This window comes from Gymnodraco acuticeps, unplaced genomic scaffold (assembly GCF_902827175.1).
Source record: "Gymnodraco acuticeps unplaced genomic scaffold, fGymAcu1.1, whole genome shotgun sequence".
Lineage (NCBI taxonomy): Eukaryota > Metazoa > Chordata > Actinopteri > Perciformes > Bathydraconidae > Gymnodraco > Gymnodraco acuticeps.
The window spans coordinates 1,194,308-1,219,852 of record NW_022991187.1 but is presented as its reverse complement, the minus strand read 5'-3'; the positions used below and the strand labels follow the sequence as shown (position 1 = coordinate 1,219,852).

Genomic DNA, 25,545 nt, shown 5'->3' with positions numbered 1-25,545 from the left:
TGTCACACACCACAAGGTATGCTAGGTGCACATGATGAAGGATTTTGCGTAATGTTAGGAATTTACACCTTGATTTAAACCTCTTTAAAAAAAATTACTTCTGCAGCATTCAGAAATCCTACCGAACCTGGAGGCATCAGATGAACTCCTGGAGCGCACTGCAGGGACCGACGTTAATAATGTGTGAGTTACCGAATACTGCTAGAAGTACGTTTGGCATTTACTGCTCAATTCTACTCATGTTTTACAGCAGCTACATCTTAATATCTGCACAGCTTTACACTTTTCACAACAATAATGCACATATTTAATTTAATTGTATTATTCTGAGTATTTTGTCTACTATATACTGTATGTAGGTTTTTGGTATATCTATAAATAATTATTAAACCAAGGCAATTTCCTTGTTACCCGTTTCTGATTAGTCATAAGCACAGCCAGTGGCATCCAAAGCACGTACAAAAACTAACGGACATGCCCTGCTGCTCTTTTCCCCACACAGGGTCTCATGGTCATTGTTTCCTAGTGGGCTTTCTCTGTGTTAACGAAGGTATCAACTTCTCTCCTGCAGGTTCCAGCTCACAGTGGAGGTGTTTGATTACTTGGACGCTGAGCTGAGGCTGGCCGAGACAGGTGAAAAAAACAAAACCCTCCTCCCACCTCTCCCCCATCCTACTCTTCCAAGGATAAGAAACTTGAGCTAAAGTAGAAAGCTGCAACCCGTTGACATTATCTATTAATGTACAAGAGCCCTTTGAAGAACGGGTTATTGTGAGCGCCTCTTGTCCTCCTAGTTTTCAGTCTTTTTTATTTTAAAGTGATACAAATCAGGTGGTTCCACTTCCAACTCATGTGCTCCTGACTAAATTAGGTTTAACTGGTAAGGAAATGCCTTCAATTATGGGACATTACATTGGTTTCCTGCAGTGCTCTGCTCCTCCCAAGCCTGCAGGCTCACGTCTAAAAGAGAAAGGGTTTTCAGCTGCACTGTGAAAGAAGTTTACTCTTATAGGGCGGTGGTGGCGAAGTCCATAGGGACTTGGCTTGGCAACTGGAAGGTCACCAGTTCAAGTCCCGGAAAGACCAAGTGCTACCGAGGTGTCCCGAGGCACCGTTCCCTACACGGCTCCCCGGGCGCCGTACATAATGGCAGCCCACTGCTCCTAACACAGGATGGGTCAAATGCAGAGAAACCGTTTCGTTACATAGTACCTGTACTACGTAATGACAATAAGTTGAATCTATCTATCTATATATAATGTTCCCATGTTGCTGAAAGTGTGCGTTGCTTCCTCAGCAGTCAGCAAGCCACTCGAGTAACAAGAGAACACACAAGTGAAAACTCTCTTCAACAGTTTCTGACTTAATGGAAGAGTTGCCCTTTCAGCAGAATTTACATAATTAACTAAATAAGATCAGGAGAGGCTTTTTTTTTTAAATGTGTTATTTTATATAACTTTATTTTTACTCAATCAGTGGGGGTTTAATTTCATTCAACATTACACCAACAATCAAACATTAAATAATACAAAAACATGAACATACATAATATGATCTATCAGTATACAAAAAGAAAAAAAAAACATTAATCAAAGAACAACAAAGTTGATGAAAAGTGGTTGTCATTTAAATATTTTTGTATCCTTGCTGAACATAAACCCTCCCACCTACTCGGAGGAGAGGCTTTTTAATCATCAAAAAAGGACTAGACAAAGTCATTATTTCTAGGCATACGTGTGCTGCAGCTCAAAAAACCGTTCACAACGGATTGTTTTGTCTAACTGTCAGAAGGGATACTTGCAGAGATGGGGTCGTTACTAAAAAAAAGTAATATATTACATATTACATATTACTTTAAAAAAAAAGTAATATATTACACTACTTCGTTACTCTCTACATAAAGTAACTCGTTACTTTACTCGTTACTTTACTCGTTACTTTACTCGTTACTTTACTCGTTACTTTACTCGTTACTTTACTCGTTACTTTACTCGTTACTTTACTCGTTACTTTACTCGTTACTTTACTCGTTACTTTACTCGTTACTTTACTCGTTACTCTCTCGTTACTTTACTCGTTACTTTACTCGTTACTTTACTCGTTACTTTACTCGCAGGGCCGGCCCGCCCCTCCCTACAGGCAGATCACGCAGACTGCGGTGCACCTACAGTGTGCGCGCCACAGTTTTGCCTCTGCGAGACTCCACTTGCCCCCCAATTACTATTGCATTAAGGAAGACATAACACAAGTCTTTCTTTTGATATGCTCTAAAATAGGCTACCAGCCTACCACAACAAGCTAACAGTCTGTGAAACGTCAAGACACTAATTAATGAAACCAGTTCAAGACGCATTATCCTTATCATTCTTTATGAGCGCATAACGGTAAGTTATCTAATTACTTATTTATTTAGTATTCCATAACTTGGTAACAGAGATGGTCAAACTAAAGTGGTAGAGACATGGCAGAATTCCTACAATGAAGCGGGACATTGAACTGTTCACCCGTGAGAGGGCGATCAACAAAAGAGAGCGAGCGGCCCCATTGAGGGAGTTTACAGATGAAAAGACTCAGCCATGTTTATGCAGCACTGCACGTGGAGATGTGGTCCCGCAAATCGCGCAGATTACATAGGCCTACATGTATATAAACCTGCGGCGGAAACCCCTCTTGTCTGTCAGTGAGTGTGATTATTTTATAAAAGTAACGAAGTAACGCGTGCCGGGGCAATGTTAGTAACGGTAGTGTGATTACTAAATTATAAAAGTAACGCGTTACACTACTCCGTTACTGACAAAAGTAATATTATTACAGTACCAACTCTGGTACTGAATATTATTACACCCAACTCTGGATACTTGTATGTACTGAATGCTTCTGTCTCTGATCTCCCTCCCAGTGATCCGGCAGCTCAACACATCCATCGCCATCTCCACCCTCACATCAGGCCAGTGTCGCCTGGCTCCTCTCATCCAGGTCATCCAGGACTGCAGTCACCTCTACCACTTCACCGTCAAGCTGCTCTTCAAGCTGCACGCCTGTAAGAACGGCTCCCTTCTAGCTTAAACATTAATAGTCAAAATAAAGTGTAATATAAGGCTACATTTTAAGATCATTGTTTTTTCATCTCGAAGCGTAACATCTTTGTTCTTTGTTGTTGGTTTCAGGTCTCCCTGCAGACACCTTACAAGGACACCGTGAACGTTTTCATGACCAGTTCCACAGGTAGGTAGAACACGGCTTCAGGCTACAAGCGAAGAGATTGACTGTGAAAAGAATGACTTTTAAGTTGATGCAAAGAAAGTGAGAAACATGATACTGCCTCGCCCAGCAATGACCCATGCAAATGTGCCCATCACTACTTCCCCTCCCGCCCTACGTGGTGTATCAGTTGGAGTTCCCAGGGTTTGAGGAGATGGTGCAATTATATATATTTATCACAAATGATAGTTAGATTTGTTTTCATTGATGCTCATTTGTCTCTTATTGAAATGGAACGGTATGCCATACTTACCTGTGGATTTCCCAGGGGTGCCAGTGACAAACAATTGGAAATTAGACACTTTCATATTTTTAAAGCCACCTTCTTAGCAAATCTATATTCAATGTTTTTTTGTGTGCCACAATAGTGTACAGTTGAGTTAACATATTATCATTTTGGGGCTTTAACAAGCAAATATTGATATATGTGACCCGCTCTATCCAAATCAGTTGGAAGTCGCAACGTGGATTTGCATAAAAGAATAGTTTTCAAGGTTCGGGTGTTTTGTTTGATTTTAAATAAACAAAGTCTTGGCTTTCAGAATATGAAACTTTTATTTCCAAAATCACACGATAAATACATGTTTTAAACTTGTAAAGGGAAGATGACACCTCTCACTCGCCACTCTGCTCTTCCGCAGCGCCGCCCCTACCCCCTCCGCTGAAATTATGAATGTAAGGCGTATAGTAATCATAGATGACACGGCAGGGTCCGTTACAGTTTTCATCTGATTTCAAATAAACAAAGTCTTGGCTTTCAGAATATTAAACTTGTTTCGGCAAATTCAGATGATAAATACAACTTTGAAGCTTCGGCATAATTACAAGCGGAGAACGGAGTAACTTTACGTCACAGCAGGCACAACAACAGCCGGTGTTTCTCCTGAGAGTTTCCCCCGGGAAACAAACACAATACACACAAACGCAAAAATACACAAACACACGTATACACACACACACACACACTCGCGAGCTTCCCCCAAAGCAGTAATCCAAACGAAAATATCTACTTTGATAATTTGCTCCGCTAATAATCAATCAGATCGATGGATTCCAGAGAAGAGGAAACATTGAAGGCCTTTTTCTCAAAATGATGACTCGGTAACAGTCATTATATAATGTGACATATTTTGTTTAACATTTGGAGTACAACAACAATCTAGGACTCTCCTCTTTCCAACAGTGTATACAACTCAAAATGTGCCTTCGGGTCAATGCGACTGATTTCGATGGAGCAGGTCACATATATTCGGTTGTTTTAAAGATATGGCCATAGCCTCGGCCATATACTTCACATGAATATTTCACTAGATCAACCACATTACCTGCCAATTTTAATCAAAACACATGAGCCATCTATTGTAAGTCCTAAGCTTATATTAAGTTGTTGTCTTTTGCCCCACAGCCTTAAGACTTTCTTCAATAGAGCCAGAGACATGATTTACTTCAAGAGACTGATCCAGATCCCCAAGCTGCCTGATGTAAGAGTCTGAGACCTAAAACTGTTACAGTCTGCTACAAACTGGAGAAATTAAATCATTGACATAGACAGCTAAGCTATGTTGAACCTTTCCATTACGTTTTTATCATAGTTGACCAAATATATCAATCAAAATGTACAGTTTTACCCACCTTTTATCTGTCTCCTTTTCAGTCCCCTCCTAACTTCCTGCATGCAGCTTCCCTTGCCAAGCACGTGAAGCCAGTGGTGGTTATCCCTGATGAAGACTATCCAGAGCAACCTGACGACGATGATGACGAGCCCGAGCCGCTCATCGAGGTCAGCGACGTCTCAACACCCAGCATCCAGGCACAGCCACAGGTACGGCTCATAATCGCGGATGTATTTTCATACACAGATGCTCATACGCTAGTAAAATGACCATGTGAGAGCTTTCATTCACTTATTATTTCACTTTTTCTCAGCAACTGGACATATTTGATCAGACGTTTGGACCCCCGAATGGAGGCTTCGATGACAGGTGAGCCTATGGTTGTTTTTCATGTAATGTGATTGTAAATCTGACTTTTTGGTTTCAGTGTGCAATCTGTGCAGCACATCATAACTCTGTGTTTTCTCTCTGGCAGGGATCTCCAGATTGAGAACATGAAGCGAGACCTGGAGCTGTTGAGAGCTGAACTAGAGAGAGTGAAATCGGAAGTAAGGACTGTTTGGACTGAATCGCCTATTGCTTAGCTGTCAGTGTCTTGTATGTGCACAGAGGAGGCGTGACAGCAGAGGGCGTTATTATCTATGTGCGAAGGAATCTGGGTCATGTGTTGGGTGGAGGCAAATGCTGCTCCTGCCACGTGGAATGTGGCAAGTAGCCTCTGAACGAGAAAAGGGAGTCCAGTTGAGTCTTTGACGTCACAAAAATGATTCCATACTCATACTTCCTCTTTTTGCTGTGCCCCATGTTTTGGCACAAAAGGTAGACTTAAAGTAAAAACATCAACATATAGCATTTATCGTGTATCGTGAGATGTTAGTGTTTGTAAAATGTGTAATGAAATCAATAGATTATCCTCCTTTATCTCCTGTAGGCTCAGCGTTACATCACACAGCTGAAGTCTCAAATCAACAGTTTGGAGGCAGAACTGGAAGAACAGCGTGCTCAGAAACAACATGCTTTTGTGGAAAATGAGCAACTGCGCATGGAGCTGGAGGCTACGCGCCGCCGAAACGCAGAACACGAGAGCACGCAGGTCGTCTTCATCGAAGCAGAACGTAAGTCTACACTATCTCTAACATACATGGAGGAAAAGTGCATGAGATAATACTGTCATCTCCTTTTTGCTGTGCAGAAAGAGCCCAGGCCACTGAGCAGCGGTACAATAAGTTGAAGGAGAAGCACACAGAGCTGGTGTCCAGCCATGCTGAACTGCTGCGGAGGGTATAGACAGATTGCAGACAAGTTAAATTAAACGTTGGCACCTGGCTGTTGGTTGTGACACTAAATGCGTTAATGTGTTGACAGAGTGCAGACACTGTGAAGATGCTGTCAGCAACACAGCAGACACAGGACGAGGTGGAGAGGACCAAGCAGCAGCTGGCCTTTGAGGTTGATCGGATAAAACAGGAGGCTGACATGAAGGTTTGTGGGGGGTTTTCTTGAAAGATTAAGATACCAAGGTGGCAGTGCTGTTAAAATGTATGCAAACAATGTTGTCATTGTAGCTGGAAGAGCAGAAGTTTGAAATGGAGAAGCTGAAGAGAGAGCTGGACGAGAAGATGGCAGAAATGATGCGCATCAAGGGGACTCTGCAGAGCAGCGAGATGGTGAGCTGTCAGCTAATTCACCACCTTGTAGTATTTAGAGATGTTCCATATTCAGAGGCTCAAGGCATGTTACACATATCAGGAATTTCCTTCCGACGCTCACGGCCATCTGCCTCTTCTGGCTTTCCTCATCGTTCTCTCTCTTTCTTTGCCAGACGTCGGAGCAAATGAGCAGCTCAATGACGGCTCTGCAGGCGGAGAAAGAGCGCCTGATGCGATCTGTGAGCGAGAGGGAGGCGGAGCTGTCGTCTCTGAAGCAGACGGCCACGCTGCAGCAATCCTCCCTCCAGCAGGAGCGAGAGAGGAGCAGCAGGGAGATGGTCGAGCTGCAGGGCAAACTGCAGGAGAAGGTCAGTCAGCATCAGTGGTTGCGTTAGACTTTTTCGTTGTCCGTCATTTTGACGGACAGGATCGTAACATTTCCGTCATAATCCATTATTATCAGTCATTTTATTTTTCATGTTTTAATGATGAGATGAGACCTATTTAATATTTATGTTTGGGTACTGAGCAGCAAATGTTCATTCATTCATGTTTTAATGATTCATACAGAACTTTTAAGGGCATGGAGAAACAAAAAGAGGAACAGAGACACCGACCGTGTGGTCACTTTTCATGTCAACACGAACATGAATGATTTATTTGTTCCTGCACTGACGGCACAGCAGAGGGGGGCAGAGGCCGCTAAAAACACCACGACCATTGTGCCTAAACAGGCAAATATGAACCATGCCATCGTTTTTAAATGAGTCAATTACAATCAAAATATGAACAAAACATTTCCAAGAACAACTCAATTGACCTGCTGTAGCCTAGCCCGAGCGCTGATTTCTGCATCGTCGTGCACCCTCGGACAAATCCGTTACTCATCTTAGCTTTTCTACAGATGTCGCAGAACATCTTGCCATCTTGCCTCCTCAGCCACTCAAACTCTTGCTCCCACTGAACCCGGTACTCCCGCTTGAACTCCTTGCCACTTGCTTGCCCCTCTGCCGCTGGCTGAACGTTGTCAGTTTTAGTCTTACTGGCTTGTCCTTCATCCTCCACCGCATCAATCCCTCTTTTCACCTCGTTTATCCACACCATCACAATTACTGGGCTTATTAAAAAAGCTTCGGACGATCAGCTGCCGTGACATTTTGCTATTGCTAAAGCCAGTTAAACAACGAGGTCAAAAACAAGACTAGACAATAGCTAATTAATATACACACACTCGCCACCAACTGGGCAGGGGTGTGAATGACTAAATAATAGTTACAGTAGAGTACAGTAGAGTACAGTAGATCGTCCTCAGTCTACCTGGGGCCTCATTTATAAAGGGATATACGCTCAAAAGATGGCGTACGCCAGTTTCTACGCAATGTTTGCGATTTATAAAATACTAACTTGATCGCCCTCAGTCTACCTGGCCACTAAGGATGTAATATAATGTGGGCTGCTGGTGGACATTTTGGCGCTCTTCCGAGTTTGTTCTAATCTGCCAAAATGACGGACTGCTTTCAGATTTTTCCGTCATTGTTAGAAAAAATCCGTCATTGACGGAAAATATTCGGTTAACGCGACCTCTGGTCAGCATCAAGGCATTCAGTTTTATTCACTGTTTCAGGTGTCTTTTTAAAAAAAAAAAAACATAGCTTGCAGGTTCAGTGATTTCTTAATCCCAGGTGTCACATTGCAATCATAAGCAAATAAACTGGGCATATTCTGAGGGCATATTTGTTGAATTGCTATGTTAACATGAATTGCAATAATTAAACTTTAATCAAATCATTATTTACAAATTATAATGACGTTCTGCTAAATAAGGATGTGGGGTTTTTTCCATGTCTATTTATAGGCATGCAGTTTAGAGTTGTACAAAACAGGAAAGAAAAAAAAAATGCCTCACAATTAATGTTTTAAAAGCTTTTAAGAAACCATGCTGTGACAAATAATGGCGTCCAATATGGTCCACGTCACACACTCTACCATCTGATTTAAAACATTCACCAAATGTTCAAACCGTAATAATCAAAGTAAAATGTCTCTAAATCGTATTGTTAATAAAACTGCATTGTTGTTTCATGGGATCTATATATGTGTTTGTGCATGCAGTCGAGTCAGGAGGAGCAGCTGAAGCAGAGGCTGCTGGAGGAGCAGTTTGCTCTGCTGCAGGGCACCGCCAGCGAGGCGGAGAACATCATCCAAGATGCTGTCGCTAAGCTGGATGATCCCCTTCATATACGCTGCACCAGCTCTCCAGGTCAGACCCCCCGTGTGTGTGTGTGTGTGTGTGTGTGTGTGTGTGTGTGTGTGTGTGTGTGTGTGTGTGTGTGTGTGTGTGTGTGTGTGTGTGTGTGTGTGTGTGTGTGTGTGTGTGTGTGTGTGTGTGTGTGTGTGTGTGTGTGTGTGTGTGTGTGTGTGTGTGTGTGTGTGTGTGGACTCTATCTAAACAGTGTCCTCTAAACACAGATTATCTGGTGAGTCGGGCGGAGGCCACGCTGGGCTCCGTGGACAAAGTGAAAAAGGGCCATGCAGATTATCTGAGTAACATGGGGGGTGAGTTGGCGCTCTCTCTGATTCATCATCATGCTGCTGCCCTCATGACAGATGTGTAAATGTGGCCTGCTGCCCCCTTACTGTATGCTCCTGTCTCCAGATGCTGGGGGGCTGCTGAGGGCGCTGACTCAGTTCTCCCACTTGGCTGCGGATACAATCATCAACGGCAGCGCCACTGCACACATGGCCCCCACCGACCATGCAGACCGTAAGGAATATCTGAAATACACTGTGGCGGCTTCCTAGAGGCCTTAAACAGACCGTTCTAACAAGTTATCTTTTAATTCATTTGTTTAACTCACAGTTCTGATGACTTGTTTGGCTCCAAAGATGTGTCGATGACTCGCGTTTAACCCAATTAAAATATTTTTCACACACACTCAAGAAAGGAAATAGGGCCTTTACAATAGTCAAACAAAACGAGAGGCAAAACTCAAATGTAATAACGAACAACTTTGATCGTCTTTCTTTCTCTACGTTGTGTAGGATAATATAACTTAATGGTTAAAAACGGCATCTTTCAGACGGGGTGTTTCTCAATGTCGAGGACGCTTGCTTGGTAGGACATGTCTTCCGAGTCACTTGCTTCAGAATTGAGGCAAGAATCCTTCCTAGCCTCGGAAAACGAAGAATGGTGGAACAGGCTAACAGGTGTGCGTCATTTGCGATTTCCACCGAAGATTTGGAAATTGGTCCGTGTGCAAAGCATTGTGGGGATTTTAAGACCAGAGTCTACACATGTGCAGCCTCGAAATTTCCCGCAACGAAGTACGTCGGCCTCGGTAGAATTCCAAGTATGCTGGACATTGGAACAGTCCTTCGGCGGCACTCGATGACGTAGTATGCTTGAAATAGTGGCTTTGGAGCAGCCTTCCTCGACATTGAGAAACGCCCAGGGTGCTCATCTCTGTGTTCCTTAAGAGGCTGGTGGGAAATGTAGTCTTTCATAGTCTCCACTACATAGGTCACGATTAGGTGGCAATATTTGGCCTTTTCCACAAAACAAATCACTGGCTCTTACATTAACCTTTGGCATCACACCAGTTGTGATTGTAGTAATCAAAACCTTAACTTTAAATTCCTCATACTGCAATAAAGTTTTAAGTCACTGTGAAAAAAGGAAGGTATTTTTATGTTTGATAGTTGATCACTTTTGCTCTTTTATTCCCTACAGGACTGACGGAGAACTGCAGAGGCTGTGCCGCTGAGAGTCTGCAGTTCTTCAAGGATCTGAAGACAAAGACCACCCTCCAGAGGGCAGACCCTGCCGCTATTCGTGTCATCGTTCAGAAGATCCTGAACCTTGGCCAGGTGAGAGCAGAGCTGCGACAATCAGTCTGCTAATCTATTATTGTTTCATCTAAAAATTAAATCGACAACTATTCGTTTTTTAATAATACTAATTCATTAGAGGACATTTTTCATGCAAAAGATGTAAAAATGAAATCAGCTTCCAGCCTTTCATATTTTCCTTTCTTCCTGTATTTTATTTAATTAAGATGAATGTCTTGTTTCTATTTAAACCATGATTTAAACCCACATATATCAACTTGGACTTTAAGACACTGGGACGAAACTTTTTTTGCTGTTTTATGATATATTTTTTTTTTTATTAACTTTTAATCCACAGGTTTAGAAATATTGAAAATTATTTTTAGTTGCAGCCGATGAAATCTTTATTCCTTCATCGAGACCTTTTTAACATTTGCTTTCCATTTTCCCCATTGATCCTTTTAGTCCTTCACAATACAGTTAACTTCTTTATCACTGCTAATAACTTCCCCTCTTGTTGTACTTAGGAGCTGCGACCAAAAGGCATGGATGTTCGTCAGGATGAGCTCGGAGATCTGGTCGATAAGGAAATGGCTGCAACCTCTGCTGCTATTGAGGAGGCCGTCCGCAGGATTGATGTGAGTGTTATAAACTTTAAGATGTGCTGAAAAGATCTGCGATAAATCAAGCTGTAATATTGTGCAGTGCCGGCTGTAACTCAATGTCAATTCATGGTTCTGTATTTAGGAAATGATGAACCAGGCTCGAAAGGACACATCAGGAGTTAAACTGGAAGTCAACGAAAGGTTTGTTCATTTCCAAATAATGAATAAAGACATCCAATGCCTCGTGTTATTTGGACTTACTTCATTGAAGGGTATATTTAGTTGTAACCTTATTTCTCTTGCATTTGTATCCAATTCCCAGTTGGGTATATTTTGTTATGTTATTCTTCTTCTTCCAGTTTAACAGATTAAAGCAGCGCACCAGAAGTGTGCTATCACATTATGCATATTAGATACAAAATTAGAATAGACATCATTAAGGCAGTAATGGGACACAATAGACCTCACATACATTTGTTCTAACTCTACTATTTCACTCTTTTACAGAATCCTCAACAGCTGCACCGACCTGATGAAGGTAATGTAGTTTGATGTGTTTCCACTAATATACTGCCATGTTTTGACCCTGCATGTGTCCTGTTTGTAATAAACATTGTTTAATCCTCTGTAGGCCATCCGCTTGCTGGTCATAGCATCTACAGACCTGCAGAAGGAGATTGCAGAGGGTGGGAGGGTGAGTCACTCTCATTTTAAACACAAAATTGGCAGCTTGCTTTTGTTTGAGTTTAACAGCTTTTGTTTCTGAGATGTTCATCTTTATTCAGATCAAACTTACAGTAGTTTTGTTTTGCTTGTTCAGGGCGCAGCCAGCCTGAAGGAGTTCTACGCCAGAAACTCTCGCTGGACGGAGGGACTGATCTCTGCTGCCAAGGCGGTGGGATGGGGAGCCACAGAGATGGTGTAAGTCATACAGGACATCATATATTCTTTCATTTTAATCCCTGAACATGTACTTCTAATATACATTTGTTTTGCAAAGTTCATGTGTCTTTATGACAAAAAGATTATTGCAATTGCCAATTTTAGGTTGCATCTAGGATTTTCACAATACCAGTTTTTTAGTACATAACCTTAGTGGTCAAAAGAGTTCCCAATAGTAATTTACTTGTATTACCTATAAAATATTTGGAAAAAAGCTATATACTGTATCTTTGAGTGTCATACTTGTGTGAGAGAGTTTGTAACAATAACTTAGAGTACAAAAAAAACAGTTTAATAAAGAATAGTGAAAAGGCACGCAGATTAATTGATTAACAAGGCAATGATTGAAGGGTAGCTCGACTTGACTATCATGTGTGTATTCATAAAATAATAGTTATTTATTCATTAAAATATCATCTTCGTCTTCTATGCCAGTGTATCACGACATAAACATCTTGATAACGTTGTCCCCTGCCTCCTCACAGGGTGTCTGCTGATAAGGTGGTGTTGCACACGGGCAAATATGAAGAGTTGATAGTCTGCTCACACGAGATCGCTGCCAGCACTGCACAGCTGGTCGCTGCCTCGAAGGTAATGGGCTCATTTCCAAGAGAAATTGTGATATTTTACATTGTGTAATGAGGCTGTTAGTTTAGTGTCTGACCTTTGACCCTGCTCTCTGTACACTCAGGTTAAGGCAGGCCGCGGCAGCACGAGGCTGTCGGCCCTGCAGCAGGCCTCCCGCCATGTGAACGAGATGGCAGCTAACGTGGTGGGCTCAACAAGGACCGGCCAGGAGCACCTGGAGGAGAAAGGTGAGGACAATTAGATCTGTGAACTAGACAGATGTAGTATTGCATTCAAAATGTTACCAAAGTAAAAGAACAAAAGCATTGACATCAAAATATACTTTAATACAAATACTTATTCTGCTTGACAGCCCATTTCAGAATAATATACAAGACATATTGGGTTATGATTGTTGACGTCTATGCATTCATTATGTGTTCACCACTTGGAGCTGGTAAAGGTGGAGTTCATTTTTACTGCCACGTAGCTTGTGAATTTCACCCAGGGATCTATACAATTTAACTTAACCTACAAAAATACATGATTGATTTCTGTTTTCATCTTAATCTGAATCTGTGAACTCCTAAATGTAGGGGAGTAGACCACTGTAGTCTCTGAAGGGCAGCTGTCTAATAAAACCACTTTTCCTGTGCAGAAACCATGGACTTCTCTGGGATGTCTCTCATCAAGTTGAGGAAAGAAGAAATGGAGTCACAGGTAAGTCGTTGGACTTGAGGGGTTTTAAGAGTAGCTGCAAAAAGCTGCAAGTGTATCTGAGCTTTGATTTTCAAACTGTATAGGTTTAGATACTGAAAACGTTCAGTCTGCATATATGTTAATAATAAACTTTAATTAAACACACGTCGTGTCATATTCCTGTTACCAATTTTTTAATATTGAGCTCAGAAGGATACATTTTAGAAGTGTGTGTGTGTGTGTGTGTGTTTCATTATCAGTTGCAAAGCTTATCTTAACCTGAGGACTACCAATTGATATTGATTTATCAAGCCATAAATAAAATGAAAACAGTCAAACACTGAAATAATCCTTTAATACCTTGCTATGAACAAGTCGTTAGATCTCAGATAAGAGTAACTCATTTGACATGGTGGGGTCTGTTTATTTCCCGCCCCTCAGGTCAAAGTGCTGGAGCTGGAAAGTCAGTTGGGGAACGAGCGTCTGCGTCTGGGCGAGCTGAGGAAGAAGCATTACGACGTGGTCGGAGTTCCTTCAGAGCCGGTTTCTGAGGGGAACGGAGAGACCTCCTCGATGGCCTATCCTGCCAACATGTCACCAAAACCCAGCAAGCCGGTGCTTTTCAAGAAGCCTGCTTTGGCCCAGAAACCCAACCTCCTACCCAAATCCATGGTGAGGGCTGTGGAGAAAATGCAGTGGTAGATGAGGAAATGGGATACATTTTGATAAACAGGAGTGATCGAGGCACTCCAAAAATAAGTAGTAATAATAATACATTTTATTTAAGCGCTTTATCAGGTGCTCAAAAACGCTTTACAGAGGTAAGATAAAAAGTCTAATTTAAAATTGAGCTATAAAATCACAAGAACACAACATCAATCACACATTAAAAGCTAGTCTAAAAAGGCGAGTTTTGGTCAGTTTCTTTGAAAGTGGAGAGCAAACATGATGATTATTAAAAAACCTTTAGTTGTAGTGTCTTAATCATGAAAAAGTCAATAAGCCAAGCCCTGACGAAGACCCACAGAACATGTTGGCTTTTTTAGGATTTACCCACAAAATGAAAGGTTATGTAATATTTCCTTTCACCTGACAGATCATCTATGATTGAGTTAACATAGCTATCTGTCTTTCATTAGAAACAGTGGGTGTTTCTCAATGTCGAGGAAGGCTGCTCCAGAGCCACTATTTCAAGCATACTACGTCATCGAGTGCCGCCGAAGGACTGTTCCAATGTCCAGCATACTTGGAATTCTACCGAGGCCGGCGTACTTCGTAGCGAGAAATTTCGAGGCTGCACATGTGTAGACTCCGGTCTTAAAATCCCCACAATGCTTTGCGCACGGACGAATTTCCAAATCTTTGGCGGAAATAGCGCTCCATTTAAGGCGGGGCCTCATGTGACGCACACCTGTTCCACAATTCTTTGTTTTCTGAGGCTAGGAAGGATTCTTGCCTCGCTTCTGAAGCAAGTGACTCGGAAGACATGTGCTACCAAGCAAGCGTCCTCGACATTGAGAAACACCCCCTGTGTCGGTATACATGTTTTTAATCCGTCTCTTTTCTTCTATATGTTGCAGTTCAAGTAATGCCGGAGCAGAAAAGGAACATTCTCCACTACTGGATGGTTGGATTGCCCATATGAAGGTCCTCTTGTTGTGAACATACTGTTACTTTTAACTTGCATGCTGACAATCCTCTGCATCTCACGGTTTTCTCCTTTCTTTATTCATTTGTTTTCCGCCAAAATGGCCCAATGGTGTTTGACCCATGATGCCTGTTAGGAATATGCTGTGGTTCCCCCTGCCCCCTTTACTCTTTTCCTCTTTTAGAGAATTGATACATGCCATGCAGGCAAAACCCTTTTTTATTTAAGTATTTGGCATTAATAACAAAACTGTTTAATATTAAAATGTTCGGCTGTGGCAAAGTATTTCTTTTAGCAGATGATGGTACTGCTGCTGCTTTTAGAATAAACACCTTTATTTAAAAGAAATCACAAATTGACAGAATAAGTTAGATTTCCTCCTGCTTTGGACAACCTTTTTGCACAATATTGTTAATGTTTATTAAAAAGCACATCTGATTTCTCTTTATGTACACTGTATGTTATTTATGTTGTGGTGGGCGGTAAAGGACACTTGGGAATCACATTCTGTGCTTCTATGTTGCTGCAAAAGTTATAAATACCTCTGGGTTTGCCTTCACAGTGGACACTTACCTTTATGTGCAAAACAGCTTTTTATCGCAACAGTTCAAGATATAATTTGAGGCCTTGGAATGTTCTGTAAAAATGAATGATTGAATCAAAGCTGTCTGACATACAGTCTGTACAGCACTCTGCACAGCACTCTGCCACATGCACCATGTTTCATTTAACTTTAATAATCTACACTCGCCTCTTGAATGTCCCTTTTATTACAGGAGAACCTGGATACTTTGCTAAAGCATTAAGAAAGACTTCATGCTTGCACACACATATTGGATGTAGGCGTCCTTGATAATCAAACGCTTGTTTTAGGCTAAATGAAGATGTAGGGTTAGTTTATGTACAATATAAAGTTCTCTTTGCCTCCGGGAGCTTTTCATACAGGGTCTTAAATGCATATTTTATGTTCTTTCCTTTCCTCTGTACGAAATGTCTTTATACACTCAGATCTATTAATATATTTTAGTAAAGATAATAGTGATTTCTCCTTGTAAGAAGTGTAAATGTCAAACAAATAAACAATAAATGTTTGATTTTAATATCCCATTGTGTTTCCTTGTTTCGATCCAATTATCCTTTTTTTCCAAGTTGCATGTGTGCAAAGATTTGAGCAACATGTAATCATGTATAAAGAAATATTAATGTTTTTCTCCTGTTTTTTTTCAACAATATTAAACAGGCTTTATACTATTATCTCTCAAATTGAACTAAAGCTCATTTGTTAGGTTGCTACAATTAACCAAAGTTCACTGTTTGCTCGGTCTATAACTACAACTGATTAACTATACAAATAATAAAGATATTGGTAAGGTTTGTAGCTTAAAATAGATGTATACATTTTATTTTCATAGTTTTATCACTAATTCAGTTATGTTAATACATAAATTATATATAACGTTATTGTATCTAAATGTGTTGTATCTATTGCTTTATTATAGGCTGCTTGTAGGCCCAGGTTGTGTTGGGGGTATTTTAAAATTGAAATGGTGTGCATAAAAGGTAATGCACCATTATTATGCACCATTATTATTGACATGCGCACAACGACTCAATGTGGAGGCACAGGTGTTGCATTCACGAGCCATTGTAAATAGGATAACTATACTATAACGCAATTTCTCAAACTCCTGCCGATATGACATTTGCGGATTAGGACTATACAGTAACAGTACCAATATATAGATTATAATGGCAATTTGCTTAATGAGTATTTTTTTGTTGATACAAGTATATTTAGATGCCAATACTTTTGTACTTTTACTTGAGTAACAACAACACTCTGGTTCTTCTACTTTTACTTAAGTACAATATCTGAGTACTTCTCCAACCTGTCTCTCATCTACTTTAGCCACATCTGCAAACTAAGGAAGATATAAAATACATTTAGTGGAGTAAAAGTACACTATTTACCTCTGAATTGTAGTGGGGTAGAAGTACAAAGTAACAGAAAATGGAATTACTCAAGTAAAGTATAAATTCCTCAACATTGTAGTTAAGTACAGTACTTGAGTGAATCTACTTAGTTACTTTATACCGCTGACTTTAGTACATCTAGCATTTTTGCCGTTTCGCTTCTGACATGTACGAGTTGTCGTGGGGACATTGAATGCAGCGTCAAAAGTTCTGCAGCTGCGGACGTTGGCAAAGTTTAAACTGTCAACAAACTGACACAAGTTGTACCGAGTTCAAACAGGCCTCGGCTAACTTGAGTTGTTCTACACAAAATGTGAGCTTTCTGTGAGTGTCGTAAGAAGAACACCGATATGTTTAAAGTCGGTTCTTAAAACAGAGGACACTCATGGAGACCTGCGGGATAATGTCAGCGCTGGACCGACCCGCGGCGGAGCTGACGGTCATGGATGTGTACGACATAGCGGCGGTGCTGGGACAGGAGTTTGAGCGGATCATCGACAGGTTCGGCTGCGAGTCTCTGGTCGGGCTGGTGCCCAAAGTGGTCCGGGTCCTGGAGCTGCTGGAGGCCCAGGTGAGCAGCGGGGCGGCCGGGCAGGAGGCCGACGAGCTGCGGGGGGAGCTGGACCGACTGAGGAGGGCGAGGAGTGACAGGTCCGAGCAGGAGAGGAAGCAGCAGAAGGTCCGTGCGTGTTTACCTGTCTGTTTAACTGTGTATTTACCTGTGTGGTAACCTGTTAACCTGTGTGTTAACCTGTGTGTTTACCTGTCTGTTTAACTGTGTATTTACCTGTGTGGTAACCTATTAACCTGTGTGTTAACCTGTGTGTTTACCTGTCTGTTTAACTGTGTATTTACCTGTGTGGTAACCTGTTAACCTGTGTGTTAACCTGTGTGTTTACCTGTCTGTTTAACTGTGTATTTACCTGTGTGGTAACCTATTAACCTGTGTGTTAACCTGTGTGTTTACCTGTCTGTTTAACTGTGTATTTACCTGTGTGGTAACCTATTTACCTGTGTGTTAACCTGTGTGTTAACCTGTGTGTTTACCTGTTTGTTTACCTGTTTGTTTATCTGTCTGTTTACCTCGGGTGACCTGTGTTTTAACCTTTCTTTGCACAATAATATCCTATTATTATATTTGTTACTGGAAATGTGTATTTGCACATGTATATATATTTTTTTATCTTTTTAACTTTTTTATGCTATTTTATTTCTATTTTTATATCTGAAATATATTAGACTGTTTATTGCTGTGACCTATCTATCTATGTATCTATCTATCTGTATGTCTGTTTACCTGTATAGTGTGTACCTGTCGGTCTACCTGTCTGTCTACCTGTCTGTGTGCCTGTCTGTCTACCTGTCTGTGTGCCTGTCTGTGTGCCTGTCTGTGTGCCTGGCTGTCTACCTGTCTGTGTGCCTGTCTGTGTGCCTGTCTGTCTACCTGTCTGTGTGCCTGTCTGTCTACCTGTCTGTGTGCCTGTCTGTGTGCCTGGCTGTCTACCTGTCTGTGTGCCTGTCTGTGTGCCTGTCTATGTGCCTGTCTGTCTACCTGTCTGTGTGCCTGTCTGTGTGCCTGTCTGTCTACCTGTCTGTGTGCCTGTCTGTGTGCCTGGCTGTCTACCTGTCTGTGTGCCTGTCTGTGTGCCTGTCTATGTGCCTGTCTATGTGCCTGTCTGTCTACCTGTCTGTGTGCCTGTCTGTGTGCCTGTCTGTGTGCGCCTGTGAGCTTTTGGGTTGGGACCTTTCTCGGTAGCATAACTTAAGCACATCTGCGATCATACAGGGTTTGACATTGCAAAAGCTTTTTGTCTGACCAGCAGTCCAAAAATATTAGGCTAGCACTTCAGCTCACCAACTAAATATACTCTCGCAATAGCATTTGATTTAAGTGGGTCAAATTTGAGTTAAAAATGAACAGTGTGATTGGCATTTTTACTATCATGGGCATTATCTAAGAATATTAAGGAACATGGAAAAGCCATTTTCCTTAAAAGACCAACTCAAATAGTGTGGAAATTAAAATGTATCATGTAAACTGTGACGGTTTGTAAAAATGTATTTACAATTATTTTGCATTTCCAATTTTGCATATTGTGACATAATGCACATTCTAAGAAAAGTAATATTGCATTATGGAATGTTCTCTTTGAATAATGCAAACTATCTCAATGGGAATTGAACATGCTATTGTGAGATTACACTTTCACTTTACATTTTCTTTACTTCTTCTGCCCAGGAATTGGAGCAGGTGGAGGACGTTTGGAGAGGAGAGGTCCAGGACCTGCTCTCTCAGATCAGACAGCTGCAGGCGGAGAACAAGACGCTGTTAGTGAGCCTCTCTCTCAAAGACTGCCCCCCCGCAGAGGAAGACCTGCAGAAACAGGACGGTGGGTCGTCTGTGGCAACAGCTCTCATCCTTAGGTTCAACTCATGGGTTCTGGGAGGATTTATGGGATTATACATGTTTTCCACTTTCTGGTGGAATAATTTAATTGAATGTTTTATTTCCAAATTATACAAATACCCAGATTGGTATCAATACCAATATTTTAAATCTTTACCTGACCAATCCAAAGCAAATGCCTTTAAAAAATGTTGTGCTATCAGCAACCTCTCAAATATGGAGATTTTCTTCCTTGTTTTTTATATTAAATTAAACTAAATACATTTAAAGATATCATCTTGGACTTTGAGTAGGTATAAAATAAATGTGTCTTTATTTGATCAGCATTATATAAAAAGAAAACAAATGTCTGATTAGTCAATACATTTATAAATTAGTGTTGGTTGGAGCCCTACGATAGACACCCTGAGTGGACAAATCAGAATCAGGATTTTTCCCTGTATGGTAATTATACTACATACTAATACTTGTTTCTAAGGGCATCTTGAAACAGTTATTAACACATCGATCTGAGAAATGTACCCATGCCAGTGAACTGGTGTGTTTGAGGTCTTGCTGTGCACATTGAGCTGTACAGTATCTTGTGATGATACAAAATGAGTTCGGTCTTGGCTGAGAGTTCCAGCTCTGATCTGATTTATATACCATATGACCTCACTGCAGATTTGTGTTCTGCTGATTAACCATCTGCTGTACGTTGCACATATTTAGTGTAGTCACATGGGGTTGTACAGTACATGTTGCATGTGAAAAGGAGGCTTTGAAGCGAGGCAGTCTGCAGCTTGTAAAGGAGACTATTTTAGTTTGAGATTTTCATGGTGGCTGCAGCTTTACTTACTGTCAGGGCCACAGAGTACACACACACACACACACACACACACACACACACACACACACACACTGCTTATAAACACGCAATGAACGGGTGATGCATGATATTATTACTCTGCTCACTCACACATTATTAGAATGGAAATGCAATCATGGAGTGACGGATGCTTTAATATAATCATTTTGGTACAGACAATTAACTTGCAGAGACTTGAAAGTTAAAGACTTTTGAAGAATTTGTAATGTCCTGGAAGGTTTTGCAATTCCAATAAGCTTCCCTTCTGAAACTCTTATTGATGTAATGTTTAGATACAGATTTTAGGGTTGCCTGCCAAATGCATTGCACTTCAAAATCATTCTCATTGAATATGAACTGAATTATTGAATGTATTCAAAGGGTTGTTTTTTTGGCACAACTAAAAAACAAATGGCAAATTGAAAGGTAAGAAATTATTAGTAAATGAATCAACCTGTGAGATTGCATTGATGTTGCATGTGTGAACTTATGTTATGATATCCACAGGAATGTCAGAGAAGGAGAGGCAGGTGATGAATAAGCTGAAGGACTCGGTGGATAAGCAGAGGGATGAACTCCGGGCTAAAGACCACGAGCTGACACAAAAAAACGAGGATGTGGAGGCGGTGGGGATATAAAACACATGCAGTATATAAACCGGCACAAACATTTTACATTAGTTTACCCTCTTGAAACGCAGTATTTGATGTCAGAAAATATGCTTTTTGAAACTACAGCTCCAGACGCAGCAGCACCGGCTCATAAGAACCAACCAGGACCTCCGTCACAGGATCGGGGTGAGGGAGGCTCAAGGTAAGGCTCTGATCCAGCAGAGAGCCGGGCTGGAAGGTGAAGCCCAGGCACGGCAGCAGGAGCTGGGGGCGCTGCAGCTGGAGCTGGGGGCGCTGCAGCTGGAGGTCAGCCGGCTGAGGAAGGAGCTCCAGGTATGGGAACTGGAGAGAGAGATACCGGATATTAAAGAAAGCTCTCTGACAATATCTGAGTCGTCACCACCTAAACCTCCAGCGATTACGGTGAGACTCATCTTCAGCAGGCTGTAAACCAGGGGTGTCTAACTCATTTTAGTTCAGGGGCCACATACTGTACAGTGATCTCAAGTGGGCTGGACCAGTAAAATCATAGCATAATAATAACCCTTTAAATAAAGACAACTCCAAATTGTTCACTTTGTTTTACTGCAAAAAACACATTTAATGAACTATCTTTTTACAAATGTAATTACTTTACATTCATTTCCACATCTGCGTATTAATCCTGACCTTCTGCACTGACACAACACCATATAACTAACGTGGGAACTATTAAGGAAGAAGGTGAAGTTTTCCCCTGTCTTGTAAATATATACATGTAAAATACAAAAAGGTTGTGAAAATTGCAGTTAATGTCTTCGCTGTAATTTGTACACTTTGCTGAGCCGTATGTTTGACACACCTGCTGTAAACGATTGCACTTGAATGGCACTCACAGACCTCTGCCAAGGCCAAAGGTGCATTCAAGCGCTCCTTGGATGTTCCCATTTCCCGATTTTGAGAAGTTTTTAAGTAGATTTTTTGAGTTATATTATTCATAGGCAACATTCACTTTGATTTCCATATTTCTGAGTAATAAGAAAGCAACTTTACAGGTCACCAACTTATTTTTCCAATTATTCCTACACCACATAGCAGCACAAATGCCATATCTCGCCATGTTAACATAATACACATTACATTGCATTTAGCTGACGCTTTTATCCAAAGCGACTTACATTAAGTGCATTCGACCAAGAAGATACAAACTTGAAGAAAACAGAATCATATAAGTACATCAGGTTTCAAGAGCAAAAACATTTCAACTGCTACTCAACTGGCTTTAGGTAAGCCAGCCCTTTATTAGTATATAAGTGCTTTGTTAATAGTTCTATCGCTTGAAGTGGAGTCGAAAGAGATGAGTTTTCAGTCTGCGCCGGAAGGTGTGTAAGCTATCTGCTGTCCTGATGTCAATGGGGAGCTCATTCCACCATTTTGGAGCCAGGATAGCAAACCCACGTGTTTTTGCTGATGGGAACTTGGGTCCCCCTCGCAGTGCGGGTACAGTGAGCTGTTTGGCTGATGCAGAGCGGAGTGCACGTGCTGGGGTGTACGGTTTAACCATGTCCTGGATGTAGGGAGGGCCAGATCCATTCGCAGCATGGTACGCAAGTACCAGTGTCTTGAAGTGGATTCTAGCAGTTACTGGAAGCCAGTGAAGGGAGCGGAGGAGCGGTTTGAGGGAGTTTGACGTCGATCCCCTCAAAAATGTAATAGGTCCCTCCTTGACCCATGCTGTCCTCTTTTACCAATCTTCATGAAATCGTGGTCAGCAGTTTTTCCGTAATCCTGCTTACAACCAGAAAGCACGGCCTGCTTGGAGTCAATTGCGTTCAAATCAGGTTCATCCATAGTTCATTTGGCAGGTGTTCTTGTGCCTAAGTGGATGTTTGTGTTCCCAATCCAGCCTTCGACAGCAAACTCCCTCAAACCAAAGTCAGTGTGGGTGGAGTGTGGAGGGGACCCTGGCTTCCTGGCAAACTGCTTCGAGCGTGAGAAGAGTCCTTCGGTTCTCCGGAGGTCATCGAAGAGAGAAAATAATAAGGAAGAGGAGGACGAAGAGGAGGAAACCACAGCACTGTCACTGGTAACACTTGTTTTACTCTCTCCTGTACACAGACCGGTTATGGCAGAGACCCACTATAAGACTGTTTACAATAAACACAAAGCATGATCATTCTGTAGATCTAGTGTTCTTTAGGCTTTACAAACATTTTTGGAAACAAATGTTATTATTATCTCATTGCTTTCTTTTGTGGTTCGTCGTCTGATATGTCCCCACAAACACCACGCAGATGGCAGACATGTATCAGTCTTAACCCTCATGCTTGAGAGAAATGGTGGATGTTTGTTCTGCAGAAGGTGTCAGCTGATACAAAGCCAAAGGAGGAGTCAGACAGCCTGGAGACGGACACACCTCGCTTCACCCTGCAGGAGCTGCGGGACGTCCTGCAGGAGAAGAATCAACTCAAGGCCCAAGTGTTCATACTGCAGGAAGAACTGGCTTATTATAAAAGGTATGTATCTTTAATTAAGTTGATCTGTACTGTACATTAAACTCAGGCAAAGGTTAACAGTTACCTCTTCCACATCCTTCAGTGAGGAGTTCGAGGATGACGTCAGCTCCATTGAGTGTCCTCCATCTCCTCCACCGTGGTCCACTTCCACTGATCAGGTGGAATCAGGAATTAGACGCTTGTGAGTAATGAATCCGACTTGACTGTTTTTTATAATTCACGAAGTGTATGAGTGTGTCAAGATGAACGTCACCCGCCTGTTTTAGTTCCTTCTGAAGGACTTTCCCTGTGTATATTTTCAGCATAGTATCCTCCCGATGTTATCAGAGAGACATACTTTAAGTGAAAGGAAGTTGGATTTGTCAGTGTAATTTGCAAAAACAACATTCATTCAAATTTGGCCTCTCCTCCACCGCTTGACATCACCAGCGTTCCCAAGCCACAGTTAAAGTTAAGGTGCTTGACAACCGATGGAAGCAAGCCTCAGATTCAATTTCTGTGGCACTCTCTTGTATGTCTTGTATGCCCAGAAATGTCCCAAATAGAGCAAAATAAAAAAATTAAAATGCAGGAAAAGAGCAGACAGTGAAACAACCGCACACTTCTCGAGGGGCTTAATTGAAATGGATTATTTTTGTAATAACCTATACACTGCTTTCATTATACTGATTCTGCCTTTTTTCTGACTTCTGACTGATCGAGCGGGCCACAAATGTATAATGTGAAATAATAGTCAATATAAGATATAATAGTGTCCACAATAATCTTAGAAATAAAATACTTACAGATTCATCAAAAGAAGTGGACGGATGATCCAAAGAGTTGCATTCCCCAGTGTGTTTTTGTCTTGACTAGCAAACTCAAATAGCTAGGAATAATAGAGGAACTGCACCAACCGCCAAATACCAAATACAATCTGGAGGCAGAATACAACACAATCTTGCAATTATGGTTTAATTACATAATCACGGGGTATATTACACTTTAGATGATGGTTACAACATTTGTTAGACGTGACGTGAAAAGCATATTAATTTTTTTTTAATATAAATCCATTGTTCTGGATCTCAAAAGCGCAATGGATGGCGTTGCTGGATGAACTATCCAGCAACCTGTTTTGCTGGCTTGGCATAAAAGGGTTAATATTCATTAATTTGGAACACATGACCTCCTTTATGAATAAACATTGGAGAAAGCTCATTTGGTGCATTTAATTTGAGAATTTAGCATGAAATCATCAACAATCATTAGGAGGATTTTGTACTGAATTCTCTGGGGGATGGGGAGCCAGTGGAGCTTGATGAGGACGGGGGTGGTGTGTTCACGGATTCGGGTGTGGGTGAGTAGACGGGCGGCGGAGTTCTGGATGTATTGAAGTTTGTTGAGGATTGTATTAATCTAAATCTAGACTAAATGTCCCTCCTGCCAGGATCTTCACTGCCATAATGCCGATGGTGGCAGCCGGTTTGATTGCAGAGGACCCAACATCGCTGCCAATCAGAAGACTTTACTTTGTATGACCTCAGATTAAATCGTATGGTTCACATACTTTTTCTCACATCGCGCAAATGCCGGTGTTTCTCTCAACAAAGTGTGTCAGTAGACTTAAAACTGCATGAATGACCGAGGTCAACAATAACATTGTGTAGCATTTAAGCTAACTTGGTAAGAGCTTTAAATCAACGTACTACTTAATATGTAAGATAACTGGCAATACCTGGACATTATTATGTTTATTTATGACCTCTCAGGATTTTATAGCTTCATAAAAAGTTTCTAACTGTCAATGTGTCACTTTATATTTTACAAGAAAAAAATCATGTGCCTCATTTGGTGTAACTTTGCACATGCTGCTGTAATGTCAACACGTTTTCATTACAATGCTTTATCCAAATAGAGAAAACAGGGTCAATGCGTTCTTCAAAAACTTTAAACTGACAAGGAACACTTCTGTTATTTATGTTTTAAGTGATGTTAAGATGAATCTGATCATATAACAAATGATTGTTAAAGTATGATCGTCATGTGCCTCTGGTTTCCACCAAGAGACTGTTTAGGATAATGTACTTAGGCCCATCATTGATGAAAAAAGGTACTGCAGAGAGGCACTTCACCCTGCGTTCCTTTCCCAACAATAATTGTGAGTAATATCAAATATGCTTTAACAACCAATGTTATCTTGGTTGCACCTGAGAAATAATGCTTGTTCAGAATAAAGTCATATTTTTATTTTTCATCTTTTGAATGTTGTTATTGGGATACGATATACTTCAGGCTGTAAACAATGTCTCAGACTACTGGTTTATATAAATAACTGTAGCGAATATACAAAGAATAGAGACGGAAAATGCATTCCAAAATGAATAGTTGTTGGTGAGTACTATCTTATGGATGAACAT

At 41.2% G+C, this 25,545-nt stretch overlaps 2 protein-coding genes across 2 annotated transcripts in view; both read left to right on the top strand.

The window, feature by feature from the left end:
• Positions 1–15,262, top strand: part of hip1rb (huntingtin interacting protein 1 related b) — a 33,077-nt gene extending 17,815 nt beyond the window's left edge. Inside the window, exons 6-32 of the mRNA XM_034238229.1 lie at positions 107–183; positions 572–633; positions 2,900–3,040; positions 3,168–3,225; positions 4,667–4,742; positions 4,916–5,083; positions 5,188–5,243; positions 5,350–5,422; positions 5,806–5,989; positions 6,067–6,155; positions 6,240–6,356; positions 6,440–6,541; positions 6,697–6,891; positions 8,636–8,783; positions 8,993–9,079; positions 9,180–9,287; positions 10,254–10,390; positions 10,879–10,989; positions 11,099–11,157; positions 11,464–11,494; positions 11,588–11,650; positions 11,777–11,877; positions 12,384–12,489; positions 12,590–12,713; positions 13,124–13,185; positions 13,606–13,836; positions 14,745–15,262. Coding sequence (XP_034094120.1) covers positions 107–183; positions 572–633; positions 2,900–3,040; positions 3,168–3,225; positions 4,667–4,742; positions 4,916–5,083; positions 5,188–5,243; positions 5,350–5,422; positions 5,806–5,989; positions 6,067–6,155; positions 6,240–6,356; positions 6,440–6,541; positions 6,697–6,891; positions 8,636–8,783; positions 8,993–9,079; positions 9,180–9,287; positions 10,254–10,390; positions 10,879–10,989; positions 11,099–11,157; positions 11,464–11,494; positions 11,588–11,650; positions 11,777–11,877; positions 12,384–12,489; positions 12,590–12,713; positions 13,124–13,185; positions 13,606–13,836; positions 14,745–14,753 — 2,775 coding nt within the window. The 3' untranslated portion in view covers positions 14,754–15,262. The remainder of the gene's footprint in view (positions 1–106; positions 184–571; positions 634–2,899; positions 3,041–3,167; positions 3,226–4,666; positions 4,743–4,915; positions 5,084–5,187; positions 5,244–5,349; positions 5,423–5,805; positions 5,990–6,066; positions 6,156–6,239; positions 6,357–6,439; positions 6,542–6,696; positions 6,892–8,635; positions 8,784–8,992; positions 9,080–9,179; positions 9,288–10,253; positions 10,391–10,878; positions 10,990–11,098; positions 11,158–11,463; positions 11,495–11,587; positions 11,651–11,776; positions 11,878–12,383; positions 12,490–12,589; positions 12,714–13,123; positions 13,186–13,605; positions 13,837–14,744) is intronic.
• A 1,734-nt stretch (positions 15,263–16,996) lies between these two features.
• On the top strand, positions 16,997–25,382 carry LOC117561037 (RILP-like protein 1). The gene is made up of 8 exons (XM_034238234.1): positions 16,997–17,465; positions 19,026–19,176; positions 20,548–20,666; positions 20,778–21,074; positions 22,537–22,716; positions 22,989–23,146; positions 23,229–23,327; positions 24,576–25,382. The coding sequence occupies exons 1-8, from the start codon at positions 17,172–17,174 to the stop codon at positions 24,664–24,666; spliced, it is 1,389 nt and encodes a 462-aa protein (XP_034094125.1). The 5' UTR covers positions 16,997–17,171; the 3' UTR covers positions 24,667–25,382.
• Positions 25,383–25,545: the final 163 nt, after the last annotated feature.

Coding starts and splice junctions, on each gene's coding strand:
- LOC117561037 (XM_034238234.1), top strand. CDS start 17,172: ATGGAGACCTGCGGGATAATGTCAGCGCTGGACCGACCCGCGGCGGAG. Junction 19,177..20,547: donor AGACCTGCAGAAACAGGACG/GTGGGTCGTCTG, acceptor TGATATCCACAG/GAATGTCAGAGAAGGAGAGG. Junction 20,667..20,777: donor AAAACGAGGATGTGGAGGCG/GTGGGGATATAA, acceptor TTGAAACTACAG/CTCCAGACGCAGCAGCACCG.